The 19,309-nt window shown below is 41.4% G+C and overlaps 3 protein-coding genes across 4 annotated transcripts; all 3 read right to left on the bottom strand.

Moving 5' to 3' along the window:
• Positions 1 to 659: 659 nt before the first annotated feature.
• On the bottom strand, positions 660 to 9,375 carry ANAPC7 (anaphase promoting complex subunit 7). 2 transcript variants are annotated; one of them, XM_040576922.1, is made up of 11 exons: positions 7,996 to 9,375; positions 7,443 to 7,629; positions 6,999 to 7,118; positions 5,436 to 5,547; positions 5,032 to 5,185; positions 4,784 to 4,926; positions 4,311 to 4,428; positions 3,663 to 3,859; positions 2,976 to 3,200; positions 2,391 to 2,541; positions 660 to 1,538 (listed from the first exon to the last, which is right to left on the bottom strand). In XM_040576922.1, the coding sequence occupies exons 1-11, from the start codon at positions 8,094 to 8,096 to the stop codon at positions 1,349 to 1,351; spliced, it is 1,698 nt and encodes a 565-aa protein (XP_040432856.1). In that variant the 5' UTR covers positions 8,097 to 9,375; the 3' UTR covers positions 660 to 1,348. The 2 variants fall into 2 exon arrangements, with proteins under 2 accessions (XP_040432856.1, XP_040432857.1); XM_040576923.1 differs by lacking the exon at positions 7,996 to 9,375 and having other exon boundaries at positions 7,541 to 7,629.
• Positions 9,376 to 9,380: 5 nt separating this feature from the next.
• Positions 9,381 to 14,281, bottom strand: ARPC3 (actin related protein 2/3 complex subunit 3). Its single transcript, XM_040576927.1, has 7 exons — positions 13,917 to 14,281; positions 12,951 to 13,050; positions 12,077 to 12,153; positions 11,725 to 11,793; positions 11,346 to 11,472; positions 10,686 to 10,780; positions 9,381 to 9,906 (listed from the first exon to the last, which is right to left on the bottom strand). The coding sequence occupies exons 1-7, from the start codon at positions 13,920 to 13,922 to the stop codon at positions 9,844 to 9,846; spliced, it is 537 nt and encodes a 178-aa protein (XP_040432861.1). The 5' UTR covers positions 13,923 to 14,281; the 3' UTR covers positions 9,381 to 9,843.
• A 526-nt stretch (positions 14,282 to 14,807) lies between these two features.
• GPN3 (GPN-loop GTPase 3) lies at positions 14,808 to 19,198 on the bottom strand. Its single transcript, XM_040576925.1, has 8 exons — positions 19,037 to 19,198; positions 18,851 to 18,959; positions 18,574 to 18,741; positions 17,688 to 17,812; positions 16,915 to 17,030; positions 16,155 to 16,251; positions 15,859 to 15,987; positions 14,808 to 15,288 (listed from the first exon to the last, which is right to left on the bottom strand). The coding sequence occupies exons 1-8, from the start codon at positions 19,082 to 19,084 to the stop codon at positions 15,226 to 15,228; spliced, it is 855 nt and encodes a 284-aa protein (XP_040432859.1). The 5' UTR covers positions 19,085 to 19,198; the 3' UTR covers positions 14,808 to 15,225.
• Positions 19,199 to 19,309: the final 111 nt, after the last annotated feature.

Genomic DNA, 19,309 nt, shown 5'->3' with positions numbered 1-19,309 from the left:
ACATGTTACAGAGGAAAAGAAATTTTACCCTTATCTGCATTGTACTTCCACGATTAGGGGGAAGCTTGTTTTCCATCTCACATATTTGTACCAAATAGGCATTTTTCCTCCAGCTGATACTCAGATCTACTTTTTAGTCTTGTAATAAAGTCTGTCTGCTCCAGCATTAACTGTGGTAACAGAATAAATACAAAAGGAATTAAATTGTCAAGATAAAAAGATGTTTTCGTAAGACTAAGGAAATCAGAGCTGTAAGAAAAGTAAGAGCACAAAGTAATTCCTCCTCCCACACATCAAGCCCACAGAATTGAAAGTTTCTGGATTACACGAAGAAGCTCACCCTTGAAGAGATGATGCTGAAGAGAGAATGTTGAGAATCTGTACGCAAAGCAATGTAACTTGGCTTCAAAAGGTGAAGGAAAACACAGGAATTCAAACATTATCTCCCAAAAACAGGAAGTATCTAAACATGGCAAAACCAAGACAATACATACTTGTGTAATTTTAACATTTTTACAGTAATGCATGTGGAAAGGGATGAATTCTTTTTATATCATTTTAATTGTCATTGCTGTATGCTGAATGTGAAGTGCTTTGAGTCACTGATGAAAAACCATTTAGTAACATTCTGAAATAAAACTAAAGAGCATTTAAAAATAAATTTTAATGTACAGACTTTATGTGATTATAGGGTTGAGTTAAGGACTGGGCAAACTGCTGTAATTCTCCAACACTGGTACAATTCTGTACACACAAAAATCAGTCAACTACAAAAATGTCCTCTAAGTCAAAGCGGCATGGCGTATCAAACTTCTCCTTTACAGCACACAGGAGATAAAAAGACATGCCTTATAAAAAGACAAATTAATTCAACAAACACAGCAAGAGAAAAGTGCTGCTTTCAGCCACACGGAAGCAACTCCTCCAGACTTCAACAGGAGTGTGAGCCCAAAAGGTAGCATACAAACCTTTTTCACAAAGGAATACAAACCGCTGTATTTACAAATCAATCAAGCACACTTAGCCCTGAACACAATTTAGACAGTTCCCATCATAAACAATAGGCTTATTATGCACTTTAGATTCTAATGCTTTTAGTTTTAACAGGGATTTTTTTTGAAAGTAAAGTTGCAAATAACCTCCAGTACAGTTAATCCCTTATACTTAATAAATAAGAAGCATCAAGAATCTTCATGGCATTGAGATGCATAGAACTATTAAATGGTTTCAGAGTCTATATTAAAAAAAAAGTCTTTGTTACTGCAAAAATCACAGCTGAAGTTCTTCAAAGAAGAATGGCCCCAGTGGTATGTTCATGTGCCAAAACAAGCCTCAGGAAGAGAGGCCATCACTGCATGCCAAACCACTGTTCTTGATCTGCCCACTGGGCTGCTTCACTATCACTGCCTTCCAAGTCCCCCTCTTCTCCACTTCCCTCCATATCGTCCACATCTTCTTCCTGGGTTGCATCTGTTGGACTCTCCTCTTTTTCCATTTTCTGCATTCCTTCTAGTGACTTCTGATCGTTTGGATCCAAACTGAGGGAAAGAAAAGAAAAGAAAGCATTGACTTAAAACTTAGTATTTTTTTGTATTTGTAATGCTATCATAAAAAAAAAATCATCTTGTTTTCTGCACTTCCTGTTTAGCATCACCAAGAGTTTCAAATTAGTAAACTTCACCTCAGGCTGACAATAACACCAAGTATTGCATCTTTATACAAAACCATTTTGAGCCTCACGAATGCACTTCTCTAAACATCCCACTCTTTAAGGAAACTTAGTCAACTCCTTCAGACAACACTAATTATAAAGCAATGTGGAAGTAATAAAAATTTAAATGACTATGACTAAACGCATCATTTACAAGATAAAAATAGCTGATCCATTTACGCAACATGAGTTTATTGTGGATGTAATGTGCTAGATTTAAGGTGAGTTTAACTTTTTGAAATCGAAATATGTAACATTTAACATAACTTTATAAGATAACATTTAGGTTCTTTATTGAATCACCTATTTAAATTTACATAATAGCTCATGCTCATAGAGCACCTTCTATTCTAAAGGAACAGATCCTAAAATTGCCAATGTAATAATAAATAAAAAAATCCATGCCTTAATCCTTTTATCAGTCAAAGAGCTGTATGCCTGGTGACATGTTTACTGTTAATACCATCCCTAAATTTTGCACTTCTCAGTTCAAAGCCTTACGAGCAACTAATTCATTATCAGCCTATAATGCGTTATGTTTCTGTTTTAAGGGAGAATGATGTAGAGCTAACTCTGCTGCATATGCCCTAACCACTTAGTGACTCAATGCTCAACTTTTTACTTGAAGTTGATTATTGGTTCTTATAAATATGCTGCAATTTTGGAGTCTCTGGGTTACCTTAGGGCAATACTGTACTGGTCCATTGCTTCCTGGTATTCGTTGACAGCTACAAGAAAGTCTCCGAGTATTCGATGCAGAACACAGTCACTCTGATTAGCCAGTGCGTTCCTCAGCAAAGCAATTCCATCTTCATACTTTTGTTCTCTACCTGTTTATTTGCAAAACTACAGTTTTAATTAATAGTTTAGACAAATCTATAAAAGTCAGAGTGTGCAGTAAAAGCCATCACAACACACAACTATTTCTTCCCTCAGAAGTGACAGCATGAAGGATAGTAGCAATATACTTTTTGTAAGCAGTAACTGCTACACTCATGACTACGTACACTTTGAAGTCAAAACATTTTGTCTGCAATTGTTTCAAGTGCTGCAATGTCAGTTGTGAGATGCAATTAATTCTTGTGCTTTTCCCTTCAGAATAGAACTGACAACCCCCTGGGCTGCAACATCACTATCACATTCCTCGCATTGATGAGGCTGCATAATACTACAAAACATAACTGATGTTTTAATTAAGTTGAAAAAGTGGAAAATTTGGAAAAAGAAAAGTGGAAAATGAATTAAGTGGAAAAAGTGAACTTACTAAGAAGTTCTGCTTTCTTTACCACAGCTTTAATGTAATCAGGTCTTTGTGTCAGCGCTTTGTCCAATAATGTTTTTGCTTTTTCCTGTGTGACTGGGTCTTCAAGACAGACTGTTGCTAACAGAGTGAGGGTCTGTGCGTTTGCTCCCAGAGTTTTATATACATTATTTGCCATAACCATAGCTTCTCGGATACTGTTAGATGCTAGGTAACATTCGATGAGACCTGATGATGAAAAAAGAAAACATTTTAACATTACTTTTAACTCTGCAAGAAAATGCATATTCCTCTGAAAATGTATTTTCCTTAACTACTTACCATATAAATTTGTTCCTATTTAGGAGACAGTATGACAAAACGAAGTTCCCAGTGCAACTAACTATCCAGTTACCATCATCTGAGACTGATTTGATCAAAACATCGAAGTCTCTTTATACCCAGATTAAACAATTTAAAAACAAACATCTTTTTTGAAAATCATTCTTATAAATACATGTGTTCTCTGGTATCTCTCATCTAACCACTTAACAGTTTTGGGGGTAATAATAATTTATTTACTAGAAAGTCACCAGGAGAAAAAAAAAATAAAATCTCCTATTTCCTTGCTTGACAATAGCAACAACCATCATCACCACCACCACACCACCAAACCAATGCTATACGTTTGAGTAGCTTCACTTCACTCACCTTCATAGCAATCCAGCCTGCAAGGCGCAAGACGTATCGCTTCACGGAAGTGTATAATTGCTTCCTGTACCCGGCCCATGTTCCTAAGAGCAGCTCCTTTCAGCAACAATGCTTGAACGCTATTACTATTAAGCTGGATAGCTTTGGCTCCTAAATATAAGGCACGGGAGTATCGTTTACTATAGAAACTATGACACCTACGGAAACACAAGACAGATTGTAAACATGTACTGCCTGCATGCATTCACAGAGGCTTAGAAGAGAGAGGGAAAAAAAAAAAGATTACAAGCAACTGTTGAGCTTCTTGGATTTCAAGTTAAAAATATATGTTCAGGTAAAAACATACTTTTCTTTTCAAAAGCTAAAAAAAAAAAAAGAAACCAACAAGAAAACATCAATATGAATATTAACCGTTACAGCTATTTAATAGATCATTGCTATTGCACAGGTACAGTAAATCAAAGAGGTTTAGATGTACTGGAAACAACCAAAATAGGTATTTATTGCTAGCTAAAGTTACCCCAAAACCAGAACATAGTTAGAAAAGCACCCTCTGAACAAAAAAAGCTGAATCCACTGTATAACTGTAACCCACCTCATGCAGCAAATCAAGAGGGTCAGGGTAAGAAAGGAAAGAGAACATCTTACCCAGACACCACCCAGGGCTCTGCATGTTGATCAGAAATATTGAAGAGACGGCAGCCCAAGTTTTCCACATCCTCCAGTCGACCTTCCCGTGCCAATAAATAACCATATACATCCATTCCTGAAGCAAAATGTTTGAAGGTCAGTCATCAAGAAACAGAAAGCTCATTCACAACAAGAAACAATAAAAACAAACTTCTTAATTAAATTATTTTTAATATATATGCTTCTTTGGCAAACCACATAAATGGCTACCATACCTTTTAATTTTAAATGACTTACAACACAAACACCTACTATGAACCGTGCAAGTACCAGCAACTGGTCAATGTACACAATTTCCAAGTGTAAATTCTGAATTAAAAGCCAGGTACAACAATATTCAATATTCTACTGAATGTTTGTGTGTATCTGCTACTCTAATGTTACTCACCAGATCATCACACCAAGTAAACTTTTTTTTAGGATTTACTCACCTTTTATTAGGTAAGGATCCAGCATTTGTGCTTGTTCAAATTTTAGAATAGAGTTTTTATTATCTCCAGCTCTGAAATACAGGTCTGCTAAGCTCCCCAGTAAATCTACATTATCCCTCAGCAATGACTTTTTCTCTAAAGAGCTTTAAGAGAAAAGAAACGGCTGTTATTTATACAATGTCATTTTAATGTAATTATACATAAATATTTTATATTATTTGATTACATCATGCTCTTTCAACTCTTACCAAATGGTATTGATTGCTCTCGTGTTATCTCCAGTATGCACAAAAGCATATGCCTTGATCCACACTGAAAGCCAGTCCAAGTTAGGAATACTCTGAATTACATTCATCGTCATAGAGGCCACTTCTGCACCTTTCACCGACAGCGAGAGCAAACCTATTCAGAAAGGTATAAAAATCAATTTCAGTCACCATAAACTGCCTTTAATACAAATTAATTGTCTCAAGACCAGGAACTCCATCCCCTGGCAAGCATAAACAAGCAGTTTGTCACAATGTTCTTTATAATTTGCATAATACAGGCATTATATATTATATGCAAATTGCAGTCAATTACCTAATCCTAAAGATAATTCAGATTATAACACTTTTCAGTGCTGAAGTACTTACAGTATGGAGAAACCTACCTAGTATGGCATCAAGTGCTAATGGGCACTGTCTCAGTACTTCTTTGTAGCTTGTAACGGATGAGCGTTCTTGACCCGCTTTCTTGTACAGATTTGCCAGCATCATGTTGATCTGTAAGGAACACAACAGCACTAGAGTCAGGTATGAGAAAGGAGAAATCCTCACTAAGAATAGGTCACAACTTTGCCTTCAAGCATTGCTCCCTCTCTCCTGTTCTGGGTAGAAGTTATAATTGCCAGCTTTTCTTCTGAGATCACTATAACATACCATATACTATAAAATTAAAATTGATTATTCTGAGCCCAAATATAAAATTTGTATTCTTCTGTATTGACATAATACATCCTGAAATCTCAGTATTTTGCACACGATGTCAAAAAATGGGCAAGTATTTTACGTATGATGCCAAGAAGGACCTGTATACCCATTACATTAACTTTCAGTGTACGTCTCTGACCAATAGAAGTTTTAAAGAGTTTAGGAAGGCAGAGAAAGTTTCCGTTCAGCTTCTGAATAAAGTCATGATTGATGAAAGAACAAAAACGATTTGAGCTCTACACAGCCCAATTACTTTTCTGCTACAATACTTCATTTTACTAGTGTGTATAGGTTAAAAGTTTTCTTTCCTTAATCTTTTCTTCTTTTTCTGCTCTGCAATTCGGTCTTTAAACAGAACACCTATACATTACCAGAGCCTAAGCCACATACACTGCTTTAAGATAAAACATAGTTGATTGAGTTGATGCATTTATCTTTTAAGCCCTTATGACATAATAGAGCCAGAAGGCACAGACTCGAACATATTTAACACTGCAGTCCACAATGGGATCTAAATATTTAGCGTTATCTAAACTGTTATTAAGAAGGATGGAGTGAATTGGAAAGACAGAGCATTGGCGTTCCTTCTATTTGCCAAAGTCTTCATCCTTTCAAGCATCTCGCGTTGCTCAAACCATACAATAAGAAATGATGTGCTACTCCCTACACATTCTGGATTCAAGAACGTATTAAAACACTTGCTCAATTTTAACAATCACAGTTTAGCAAGTTCAGTTGACTGCCTAACAGTGAAACAGCACAGAACAGTCAGCCTTGCAAGGTAACTAGGCTACAAGTGTATCCCCTTCAGCTCCAGCTGGTGACAGCATGCCTTTCCTGTCCAGCGATACACAGCTCTTCCATGGAGGCTAGGACTCTGCCTAGCTACATCCACAAAGTAAAGTACGTTACGTTAAACCTGTACTTGGCTCTCACTTTTAGAGCCCCACTTCAAAACCAGAGCAAATTTTTCGGATATCTTGCACTCACTCGCTAACTTGCCGTAATTGAACAGCTTACAATCATATAAACTTTTTTCCTGGTAGAAGTGACACACATTTGTTGAGAGTAATCACTCTTTGCCCTATGAAAACTACTCATAACAACATCCAAGAAAGAATGGACGATGGATGGATGATACAGATTTCAAGCTCTATTATACTCAGAAACGACACTGTTTTACTGGCCTAAGGATTAGAAATACACCGACCAAGGACTTGTGACAAACATCTGCCAGAACAAACCTTTGGGGTTCTCTGTCTGGAAGGAATCCCATCCAGAATAGCAATGGCATCTTTATCTTGCTTCAGCATTGTATAGCATTCGGCCATTTTATATTTCACTTCAATTTCAGACGGTAAACACTGAAATAAAACACAAACATTAAGCACTTTACAGTCACATAAGAAACGTAAATAAGGTCTCCTCATAAAATGTTTAAAATATGTTAGAAAAGTCTAGTGCAAGAAAGTTAAAAACCCAACTGACTAGTTCTCATGTCTTCAAAAAGCATGAATTGCACATATAAAAAACTCACGTTCCAAGACCAAATTAAGCTTTCCATTAGAAAACATGCTTATTTGACATGATAAATCCACAATCTAACACTACATCATTAAATCAGCAACATTAACTGAACAGAGGGGGCCTGATCATTTTATGCAGCACATTAGTCAGTTTTGAAATACCTGGCTTTGGGGGGTTGATGCAGCATTCCCAGTAGAAGGTCTTACTTTTGAAGTTTTACTTAAAGCCTTTTTCTGCTGCAAGGCCATTGTGTACTTACTGACAGCATTTCTATATTCCTTATCATGGAAAAGAGAATCCGCGTGATATACGAGGAGTTGGTATTTCTGAGATGGTGAAAACAGTTCCCTAGGAAAAAATGCAAACAGACTGAGTTCAGCTAAGAGCCAAAGAGATTCCAAAGCATGTGAAGCTTGCTTTGCCTGCCTTCAACTTCCAAATGTTGCTGCTCCCTTGCTGCACTGGGAGGGCCCCTGGCTAACAGGTACAACTCCTCACAAAGGTGCTACCTTCCCATGCTGAGCAGTAAGGGTTTCAGAAGGGGATTATGGGGTTAATTAGTACCTCAAACAACTCTCCAAAACATACAGGCGCACAGACCACTGTAGGCAAGGAGAGCCCTAACACTGAGCTCTCCTCCTCCTCCTGCCCCAGCCCCTGCCCGCAGGCTCCCCGCGGGCCTCCCCCTCAGCCGCCGGCGGGAGGGCCACTCACGGGTTGTTGCCGCTCATCGTCAGGAGAAGCCCGCTGAGGAGCCGCACGTTCGAGTGGAGCCCGGCGGAGGCCATCTCCCGGACGTGCTCCACCACGCTCATGACGGCGGCGGGAGGGCACGGCAAGGAGAAACGGAGCCGGGAGGGGACTGAGAAGGGACCGAGAGGGGACCGGGAGGGGACCGGGAGGAGACAGGGAACGGACCGGGGCCGCCACCGCCGCTTCAAAATGGCGCCGTCGCAGGGGCCTCACGCGACGCCGCCTCCGCCGCTGCCCTGACGGCAGGCGCGCGGCCCGACAGGCGCTCGGCAGGGCAGCCCGCGGGCGGGGCCAAGGCCCCCCGATAGCTCCGCCCGCGCAGCGGCGCCTTCCCTCAGTCGGCTGTAGGGTAGGCGGGTGATAGGAGTAGGCGATTGTGTCAGGCTGGGCAGTGTGTCATAGGGGGCTGGAAGAAGCCTTCTCCGGCTCAGCAGTGTTTTGTGTAGAAAGATTTAGACTCTGTATCTGCAGAGCTCTTAAACCTAGCCGTTTTTCCTCTCAAAACCGAATTTTCTACCAAAACTTCATTAGCTATTGGCTGTGGCAGCTAAGTGTGACAGAGGTCTTGGAGATGACGGAGGTTCTGCCTGTAAAAATAGACAGCTGAGAAGAAAGACCCTTTAAAACCTTTAAAACCTTTAAAAACTTTTTTCTTCTGGGACACAGGCAGAAGAAACACTTTAACTTGAGCCACCATAACTATGAGGCATGGAACTGCCTCTCAGAGGGGTCGACCTCACACAGCAACAAGATAAAACAGACGCGTTGGGATTTTTTTCTTTCATCAACTTAATTTTTTCCACTCCCTTACCTACTGTGAAAGGGAGTAAAACGTTGAAAATGTAAAACGTGGCTACTCTACAAGCATTACTGCTACTGAAAGCAGGAGGAGCTGTCAGCTCGAGGCCACCACAGCTCTCAGTGACTGTGCCGAGCAGCCCAGTGTTAAGGAATGCAAAGTATGGTGGTGCTGTACGGCGGCAATGAAACAAGCATTGCCACAACGTTTTGCCACAACTGCAATTTTCTGTCTAGAAAATAAAATGAACTCACATTTGCAGATCTTCAGGAAGCCATCAGATTGATCAAAACAATTTTTGCTGCTACCATGTGCCATTATGTTTGACCAAATCTGCCATCACAAAGGCAGCCTTGGACTAAGGTGTATGTAATCTGCCCGCATTACTCTTTGAAGAAGTTTTAGTACGAGGAAGCACTGCTCTGCAGATGTTAAATAACTGGGACATTGCTGGAGACTACAGCCTGTGCATTAATCCTGTTTACAATAAGAATGATTCACTTCTTTCTGATTACTTTATCATTACACAATAATGATGGCCTTTTCACCAAAATTTTGATTTTATTTCTTTGAAAGCTATCCATAAGACATAAAGCAGTTATCACATTAATTACAAGCTAAGTTTATTGAAAAAAGGTAAAAATCATTGTACTTTAACACGTGATACTGAGACTCTAGCCAGCAGAGCAATTACATACGCCCCCAGGCACACACATTTCTCCTGTTTAAACAAAAGCCCTGTTTTAAATGCTAGCTGTAACCACTGATAATAAAGCAGCCTGCATCTGAAACAGCACATTAGAAATCTTTTATTAAGCACCAGCTTAATATTTGCTTACAGTACTCAATGATCTTTTTGCTTTAACTTCTTTTTACCTCTCATTGATTATTTTTTTCTTCATAAGCACTTAATTCTTCCTTGGTACAAAACATATCCAAAAAAAAAAAAAGGCAAAATCCTTTACACATGTTCCTGTGGAAATGCTTAATGTTGTTGCTGCTTTGCCTCTTCACTGCCCAGGACCTGACAGACTCTTGTTCATGAACTGTCTCTTCACGAAGCAGATCCACCACTGCAGAAGAAAGTACAAAATAAGAAAATATGCAAAAGCAGTTTCAGTGCAGTAAATGAAATAGTGACTTGCAAGTATTCAACCACTGACAAATAACAAATGTTATGGGTCCAATTTTGCACATACAGTTTTCCCTATTGGTTTCTATTGGAATTTAGGAAAACAAGATGTCAGGAGTGGATCCAGTGAGTTATAACATAGAGCTGCAGACTCTGAATTAAAGCAGGATATTATCCTTTCTACTATTTCAATACTATTTTTACTGTTTATTCTGTGTATGCATCAGAAAGCTATGCCTTTGAAACTAAATTTGCCTAAATACTTTCAATGTTAAAAACAGTCATATTTGCACATGAAACATATAACCAGGAGGTAATTCATGGATTGATTGGCTATTTTTTTAATCTGGGTATGAGGCAAAACGGTCTACTTCAAGGAAGCTAACAGATCAGAACCACTCAGGAAGATAAACAGCATTTCTCATGCCCACAGATTTCTGAAAACCTTGAGTCCTTAGCCAACAGTATGCAACACTTTGAAGAACTGATTGAGACACCACTTATTACTATCCTGCTTTTAAAAGTATCCAAAATCGTCATTTGCTGTCTTACAATATTACAGATGAAATGTATTGAAAATTTACAGTCTGATAGCCTTATAAAACCAGGGAAGCCTGCTCCAAAGTTATCCACATCTGATCACTCACCCCATCATTTCACTTCTCTGAAAAAACAAGCAAGCCTCTCATTAAATCTGTGTTGATCACACCAAAGCCTTACCTTACTAGGCTTGTCACTCTGAGGATCAAATACTTTTTCACAAAGCCGAAGACCAGTTTCTTGCCTGAGCTGCTGCAAGTAGGCTCTCATCACCTCTGAAACACAGCACAAGCACAAAACAGCACCAAGTGAAATTGAATTTATCATGGAAGCATTGGACATCAATGCCTACAGTGGAAACTGTGAGCTTTCACAGCTTTCAGCTTGCTGGCTGGCTGAGTTGGTTCGTTCAATGTACAGCCACACTTGGGATTTTTATATTTAATTTTATATAATATTAATATAATTTTATATAATTATAAAATCAGTAAAAAGGATCATCCAAACCATTTTTTTCTCTTTGGTACCTTTGCCCATCATTGTGGACTTCCTCTTTTCCCAGTGCAGAAGTTAGCTTGGGCTCTGTTACAGAATTTATCTAGCAATTATGTTGATGCAAAAGACTCAGACCCCTATTGCTCTGTTCTGTTGAATTTATGGATCCAGGGAAGTTTTTGAGCCCCTGAGGTCAAAAAATCCAGCTCATGCAGCCCGCAGAAGACAGAGCTACAGATTCAGAAGATTCAGTTTTCAGGGTCACTTTTCTAGTCATAGTCACAAAAATGCAGCTGGTAAACTATGGGCCAAAGGAAGCCTTCAGAGTTCTTGGTTTAGTCTTACCTTCCTCCTGCTTGTTGGTAGGTTTGGCATAAATTGCATTAAGTGGAAAGCCAGGTTCCCCAGGGATTGGGAAGTTTGTGATTCCTAGTGTGTACATCTCCTTCTCTCCTTGGCCTTTGGAGTTACACTGGAAGAACCAGGCAAATAATTGATTAAAATTTACAAACAAGAGCCTTAGACTCAAATATTTTACCAGACACTAAAACTTAAAGACTCATCAAGATTAGCATCACGACATCTCTTTGGAGATCCACAGCCTCAAGTATTTGTGGCTCTGACAACTGGGACTATGGTGAGCAGTGTTAGTTGTGCCCCTAGGAGGAGAACATCAGCAAATACTCTCGAGTACAATCCCAGAACAGACTGTTTCCCTGCTTACCTTTTGCAGCTTTTTCAAGCACTCAGAAATGTAGAGAGTTATGTAGATCAGTGTTCTGTCAGCCTCATTCTGCAAAATAAGAGCGCACACAGAGCCCAGACACTGTTAGACTACAGGATGCTTTATGGAACTGGTAAAAGTTTGAAACAGGAATGACTTCAAACCATTTGGGATAACAATTTCCTCATCAGAGAGGAACTTGTAATTCATAACATTTATCCAATTAAAAAAATTAAGCGGGAGGAAGGGGAGGTTTTCTTATCTAATAGAACTATTTAACCTGCACAGAAATGTATATCTGTACCACCAAATATCCAAGACTTACTGTATATACAATATCACAAAAAATTACCTTAATTTCATAATTTTTGAAGAAAACATTTGCTTTGAAGTAGTAGATGGCTTCATCTATAATATCTACATCCTTAGCTTAAAAAAAAAAGAAAAACAAAGTTAAACGGTGTACCAGTACACCACATTTGATCATAACTTTTATTCACTGAAGTACATAAACAATGGTTCTTGCAAAAGCAAAATCATTTACAAAATGCAGAAAACTGGGCTACACTATAGTGTTTGCTATGTGAAAGACTGGTGAACTCAGACCGTAATATTTAAGTTTCCTACTCTTAGCAGGAGTTTTAACTCCCTTTTCTTCTTTCCACCATGACTTCTCACTTCACAAAGGGCAGCAGTTCAACAGTTCCCCAGTTTCCTACCAGCTGAGTAACTTGAGTGTTCAGTTTTGGGATGCCCAAGACTAAAGTTTTGGGTTTTTGCTACCCTACAGTGCTGCCTTTCTTCCTCATCATCCTGTAGCTTCAGAGCAGCCAAGTGTCCTCAGCCTCAGCCCCAAAGTGCAAGTTCTCTGCAGTTAAACCTCTGCTTCCTCTGACATGAGAGGGTTTGCACCACCACGTCCTCCTCAGAGCCTGCTGACAAGCACGCTGAGACACTGGAGGAAGTGTGAAAATAGTAACTGTAGGCTTCCTTTTAATTACTAAAGTAACCAAATCAGGCAGACCTGTTCCAGATAACAATTGTATGATAATTTTCTATGGCTTGTAACACTTCAGCATCTGAAAACGTCATCTACAAAGCAGTCCATTTCTAAGCCACAACTCCTCTCCTCACTCTTACTGTCTGGGACAGTAAGGGTCTGGTCTGGGACAAACTGTGAAATGACTTCAAACAATATGCAAAGGGGCTTTCAGAGATAAACTTACTTTCCCGGGGCGCTGGGCCTTTGAACTGGCTTCTGATGGGTAACAGCGCCATGTTCCCAACTAGCTTGGTATCAGAGTCCATTAAAGTTGAGTGGTAAGCCTACAGACAGGGGAGAAGGCTTGTTATCAATGCCACTGAAAATGGGCATTTCAGCATCCCCTTGGCAGCACAGACTGATCATGGCTCTCTCCTGTATCCTCACCGAAGTCAGTTTTGTTGGTTAGCTGTGCTTCCAGCAATCTTTCTTTGCACAAACAACTTACATTTTTTAACTGAGCCCATATCTCAGCACCATTCCGGTGATGACCATCCCCCCGGACACCATTTATGCTAGCGATGGTGGAAGACAGGACAAAACTGGTCCATCCAACCCATGTCCACTGCTCCATCCCTGGGCTGCCTGAACCCAAGTTGCAGGGCTCCACGGGAGGAGCAGCCCTGCAGTGGAGCATTCCACAGGTCATGAAATTGGTCATTAAACGAGTTAGTTACTCCATCATTAGAAAGGGATTTTGTTGCATGTCTAGCTAATAATAGTAGATAATAATAACTAAAATCAGGCTTATCGCATACATGCTGAAGAAAATTTCTGTGTACTACAACAGGTGTAAGCGGGGAAAAAAACCCAGCCCTCTGAATATGACACTTCCTGGAAAATTGGCTTTGACCAAGTGACCATTTAAGAAGCCTTCCCCGCCCCGCAGCCCTGCCTTTGCGGGGCCGTAGCAGGCTGCCGCCCTCCCACGGAGGGGAGGAAGAAGAAAGAGGAAGATGAAGGCTCCGGCCTTGCAGCAGCCTCCCACCGACACCAACCCCCTCCAAAGCGCCAGGCTCCAGCGGCTACGGCCCCGTTCCTCCCCTCAAACCCGGCCCCGTTCCCTTTTCACCCCCGCCCCACAGCCGAGCCCCGGCCCCACAGCGCCCGGCCACGCCCGGGCCTCCCGCGGGCTGCCCGGGCCCCTCACCGGCATCTCGGAGGGCAGGGGGCAGCTCGGCGGGGCCGAGCGGCTGGATGCCAGGGATGGGTTCACGGCAAGCCTTCCTCTTCCTCTTCCTCGGCCGCCGGGGCTGCAGGAAATGAGGCAGCAGGGCGGTGCGAGCAGGGGAAGCCGCAGCCTGCGCCGCCCCGAGAGGCGCCGCTCCCGGCTGGGGAAGGAGCTGAGGTGGGGAGCGGGGTGAGGCGGAGCGGGGTGAGGCAGCGCGGAGCCAGCCCCACCGGGGTGGGTTTAGGGCGGTGAAGTGTTTGAAGAGACCCAGGTTCGTCTGGCACTAGCGACCCATGGCCCTCCCTGGGAGCCAGTGTGTCTAATTTCACCCATAAATGACTCGTTGCGTGAGTCAGGCAGGAAAAATTGGGGGGATTTGAAGCTGAAGGGCTCGGGCTTTCATGCGCCATGAGCAGGACACGGTCAGAAGGATGCCCCAGCCCGGCTGGATGGGGCTGGGGGCAGCCTTGGGTCTGTGAGGCCCCTTTCCACCCAGACCACTCCCTGATTCAATGACTCAGCCCTAGGATGTGCCAGGGTGGAGGTGAGCTAAACCAGCAAAATTTAATTCAGCCAGATCAGGCCCCGACGTGGTGGGATTAACCCCAGACAGGCATCAAGACTTGCCACATCATGAGGTTAACCTACTCTGTAACTATTAAAAAATGAGTATGTTTTTTGACTCCATGTTTCAAAATCCTGAAGAACTATTACTTGGCTGATGTTCAGGTTTTCTGAAAAAAAAAAACAAACAGACCCAAGGCCCCTTTCTTAATTTTTAATACACAAACTATATATCCTATATAGTGAGAGGTGTCATGCCTATACAGAGGCACCCACTGAATTTAAGCATTACATAACCATGAGACCTCTATGGAAAATGTTTTAATTCAAGGACTCCATGAGCAAAACTCATTCCTTAGGGTTAAGGAAAAGGCAAGGTTGATAGGTACTTGGACATGAGCAGCAGAAAAACATCCTCCAATTCAGCTGAAAGTAGCTGAATAAATAATAAATTGGTCTAATACATTTTAGGAGAAGAAATACAAACAAAATAAAATTGAAACATTTAAGAGAATCCAGGAACTTTCTGTACTTATAAAAGAACTAAAAACAACAATATAGTTCATAATATTCTGTCATATAAACTGACCTATAACCCACTTCTCAGTAGAAATTTTAGTTATCTTACAGATAAAACATCAAATATATTTATACAGCAGTGGATTTTTTGTTGTTTTAAACACACAGGCAAGGTATTTTCTTCCTCTTTCTGAGCATCTATTTTTCACTCATTTACATGATCTTGAAAATACTCATCCACAAGAGCAGATTTATCTTCTTCATATTCCTGCCAGAAAGAAAACAAAAAAGGTAAAACCTGACTTTTCCCAAATGGCTGTTTTACATTGTCTGTTCTGCGATGCTTTATTTTAGAAACCACATGAACAATGTCTAACATTGTTCCATAAAACAAATAGCAAAACTTTCTGAAATGTATTTTCATGTATTTTACATGATAGATGTATGACAGATATAGATTAGGAATAACTTTACAACACGAGATACAGATGCAGAATTTTTTAGGGGAGTGTGAACAAACATGCAGGAAGAGATCTTAATTCTCTTAATGGCCCTTTCTGACCTTTAAAAGTTAAAATTATATTATTTTTGAAAACAAAAGCATTACTTTCAACACAACCATTTGAACGGTACTTGCACACGCAAGACAATATTAAAGAATCTCATTTTTGTAACGGTAAATGAAGATGATATAAGCATTGTCACTAAAAGACTAAACATGGCTTATTTTGAACCATATGAAGGCAATCATTTATTAACAAGGCAAAGAACACATTTATATCATGATTTGTATTATGGAGCCCTTCTATTTTTCATCTTATCATCAGAAGTACCTTACCTTTGGTTCTTTAAATTCAAGATCTTCTCCATACTGAATGGTAAGGTCTATGTGCTGCAGAACTATGTTTATACTTTCCTCATCAGAGCGATCAAAAGGTAGAAATCGAACCATACCATAATCATCAATCTAGAGAAAGGATTCAAACGACATTAGAAGCAGAATGCACTAAGTCTCCTCACAGCACTCTAAACCACTGCCTTATACTACACTTATATTTTCCTTGCCCAGACTGCTAAAGCCCTTTGAAGGAAAACTGCAAACTAATGGTAGTTCCCAGATCAGAATATACGTACCAATCCACATATGGATTTAGTCAGTTTTTTAAACATTTTGCTTTTCAGTAGATTTGTAGAATCTTCAATCATAGAATACATATCCGGATCTAAGTACCTGGCAGAAAGAAACTCATCATTAACACCGACATACAGAATGCATGAGTCACTATGCTTTTAGACAGCTACCAAAGCCACCTATCCTTCTGTGATCTGAATGAACGAACTTATTATCATGGCAACTTACAACCCCTGTTAAATATAGATTTTGTAATTATTTTTAAATTTCAGATTATGATTGCGAGTAGAAAAAATGTGTTGTTTTTTTAAATTTTCTTTTTACTAATATACTTTTATACTTAAGAAAGCTTTGATGAAGACCACAGGGAACACTATGTTTTCAAATTGTGGTACAAATGTAAAAGTAACACAGAGGTAATTCAGTATGTTCAGTACCAAAACAAGTTAGGATCACCTCTAGTTTAGGTTTTCAAGGAGGTGCAGTACCCCAGAATGTCATTCAGAATGATGCAAGTTATTCAAGATAATTTTTTAAAGAAAAATCTAGAGATATGTACACACATGGAGCTAACCTTTTGACTTTGACTAAACTGTACACATCCTATCCAGGCATTTAAAGACCACAGTTGATGCAGAACAAATCCGTCTTTTACCGTTCCAAAAAGAGTATATTTTAAATGGGGGAAAGATTAGACTGAATTCTGAGTGAAATTTACCTCAAGATATCACACTACAGAGTAAGTAATGTTTTGGAACTTACTTTTCTATTTCCTTCTTAGCTTTCTTGCTCAACAAATCCATTTTAGTCATGATGTTAATCTGTGGAATCTCTAAAGAGATCATTGCACTGAGTGCTGCCAGAATTCCGGAGATAAACTGAAGAAGTATGAAAAATAATATAGTTAAGTACAGAAAAACACAAAACCATCACGCAGGTCACAATCTACTATACAGCAAGTCTAGCTAATGAATACATGAAACATGGGCAGGAGGCCAAGTGGGGAGTCATTATCTCTGTTAGAAAAGGGAGGTGCCAAGGTTCCCATCTGCCAGCTGTTTCCAGAGCTTTAAATCTGGATCTGTCACTGAAAAGGACTAACAAAACTCAAAGCCCTTCTCAGGATTCTTATTGCTGGATAAGGGAAGGGTCATGCTCTCTCTCCAGACCTGAGAAAGCTCTCATAGAATCACAGAACAATTTAGGCTGGAAGGAACTTTTAGAGGTTATATATCAGTCAGATTAGGTCGCTCGGGGCTCAAGTTTTGAACAACTCCACAAATTTACATTACGCAGCCTCTCTATGCCCCTGCTCCCGCCTGACCATTCTCACAGTGCAGGGTATTTCCTATACGTCCAGCTGGAACATTCCTTTCTACAACCTTTGTCTGAGGCAGCTAAAGACAGCAATCAGATATCCCCGTTTAGCATTCCTTCCTTCGGCCTAAACAAACCCAGCCCCCTAAATCGATCAGATTCCTTGTTCTACATCAATATGAACTTTTACAATTGTTTACAAGATTTCAAATGGATACCTTAAAAGATTCCACCATAAATTGAGAGTCAACGAGAAACACTCCACAGACACGGAATTCCCACTGCTGAAGCTGCTCCACCAGCTGTTTCATCACTGGCAAATGTGTATAGAGTTCGATCTGACCTAAGACACACTTAGAATATTAATATGCAGAAATGTAAAGCTAACAGAAACATTTCAGTTATCGGTTATAGAAACATGGGCATTACACTTAGTATGAATAACAGCTGATAAAGAAAGCCCAATCTTTCAAACAACTGTGCCTGTATTTGGATGAAATTATACTGGCAAAATGGAAATGAATTCAAAATTTTCTTTTCCTCCCTTAACCTCCACTTAGTATTAGTTAGTAGTTACCATAGTTTTCTCACACTACATGATGCTAACAAAAGTCAGTGCTGTCACCCAAATTAGAATGGAGACAAGTTCACTTCTGAAGCATCTGGAAGCGACTCTGACAACTGTTAATAATACAAAAAAATACATAAAAAGGAGGCTGAAGGAAGACCTCATTGCTCTCTACAACTACCTGAAAAGGTGGCAGTGAAGAGGGTGTCAGTCTCTTTTCTCAGGTGACAAGCAATAGGACACAAGTTGCACCAGGGGAGGTTTAGATTACATGTCAGGAAGAATTTCTTTGTGGAAAGGGTGGTTAGGCACTGGCCCAGGGAAGTGGTGGAGGTATTTAAGAGACGCGTGGATGTCTCGCTTAGGGACATGGTTTAGTCACGGGCTTGGTAGTGTTAGGTGATGGTTGGACTTGGTGATCTTATGGGTCTTTTCCAACCTAAATGATTCTATGATTCTATGACCAGCACAGAAATCATATTGAAAACATTATGCTGCGTCCAAAGCACAACACCAATACATAAATGCGTGTTTACCTGGGCAATCAAACAGTATGTAGTCGTCCTCCACGTGCCCCAGGCTCTCCTCCAACCAGTTGAAGTTATTGGCGAAGTACTCCATGCAGAACACCAGGCCCCCGTTGGGGCCAAACCGCAGGGAATCATCCTCCATAACATCATCCACCTCGATCAGCTCGCGGATATCTGCAACGACGGGCACACACGGCGCGTCTCCGGGGGGGGGGGGGTGGGGGGGGTTCTCACACCCCGCCGCCCCCCCCGGTCCCCTCAGGAACCCCCCCGGTCCCCTCACCTGCCATCACCGGGTACCCAAACAGCTCCGCCGCCGGGTCCAGGTTGACCACCTGCACGGCTCTGCCCAGCGCCTCGCAGTGCTGCACCATGGCGGCGCAGTACGTGCTCTGCAAGGCACACGCGAGCCGTCAGCGCCCTCCTCACCGTCCCGTCCCGTCACCTCACCGACCCTCGCCCCCCTCACCTTCCCGCTGCCCGCCGGGCCCATCACCAGCTGCGCGTAGCGCGGCATGGCGGCGGCCCGGAGCGGGGGGGGGGAGTGGAAAACTCCGCGAAACGGCCCCGCTCGGTCCCTCCGCCGCCCCGTAGCTGGGTCCGGTCGCCTCACGGAGCGGCTCCGCCCCGAGGCTCTCGCGAGAGGGCGGCGGCGGGGCCGGGGAAGGCGCGGGGCCCGGGGCCTGCAGCCGCCGCCGCCGCTGGAGGAGGGGGAGCCGCGGCCTGAGGGGGCCGCCCGGTA

This window comes from Cygnus olor, chromosome 17 (genome assembly GCF_009769625.2).
Source record: "Cygnus olor isolate bCygOlo1 chromosome 17, bCygOlo1.pri.v2, whole genome shotgun sequence".
Taxonomy (NCBI): Eukaryota; Metazoa; Chordata; class Aves; order Anseriformes; family Anatidae; genus Cygnus; species Cygnus olor.
The sequence above is the reverse complement of the archived record's forward strand: the minus strand, read 5'-3'. Positions and strand labels throughout refer to the sequence as shown.

Excerpts from the sequence above, each read along its gene's own strand:
- GPN3 (XM_040576925.1), bottom strand. The coding sequence starts at position 19,084 with ATGCCGCGCTACGCGCAGCTGGTGATGGGCCCGGCGGGCAGCGGGAAG. Across the intron at positions 16,252-16,914 it reads GCTAAGAAGGAAATAGAAAA|GTACTTAGATCCGGATATGT; the intron begins GTAAGTTCCAAA and ends TCTTTCTGCCAG. Across the intron at positions 15,988-16,154 it reads CTAAATCCATATGTGGATTG|ATTGATGATTATGGTATGGT; the intron begins GTACGTATATTC and ends TCCTTTCTCTAG.
- ANAPC7 (XM_040576922.1), bottom strand. The coding sequence starts at position 8,096 with ATGAGCGTGGTGGAGCACGTCCGGGAGATGGCCTCCGCCGGGCTCCAC. Across the intron at positions 7,630-7,995 it reads ACGATGAGCGGCAACAACCC|GGAACTGTTTTCACCATCTC; the intron begins GTGAGTGGCCCT and ends ATTTTTTCCTAG. Across the intron at positions 2,542-2,975 it reads AAAGAAAGCAGAACTTCTTA|GTAGAGAACAAAAGTATGAA; the intron begins GTAAGTTCACTT and ends GCAAATAAACAG.
- ARPC3 (XM_040576927.1), bottom strand. Across the intron at positions 11,473-11,724 it reads GCTTGAAAAAGCTGCAAAAG|TGTAACTCCAAAGGCCAAGG; the intron begins GTAAGCAGGGAA and ends TGGTTCTTCCAG. Across the intron at positions 9,907-10,685 it reads AGAGTGACAAGCCTAGTAAG|TGGTGGATCTGCTTCGTGAA; the intron begins GTAAGGCTTTGG and ends TTTCTTCTGCAG.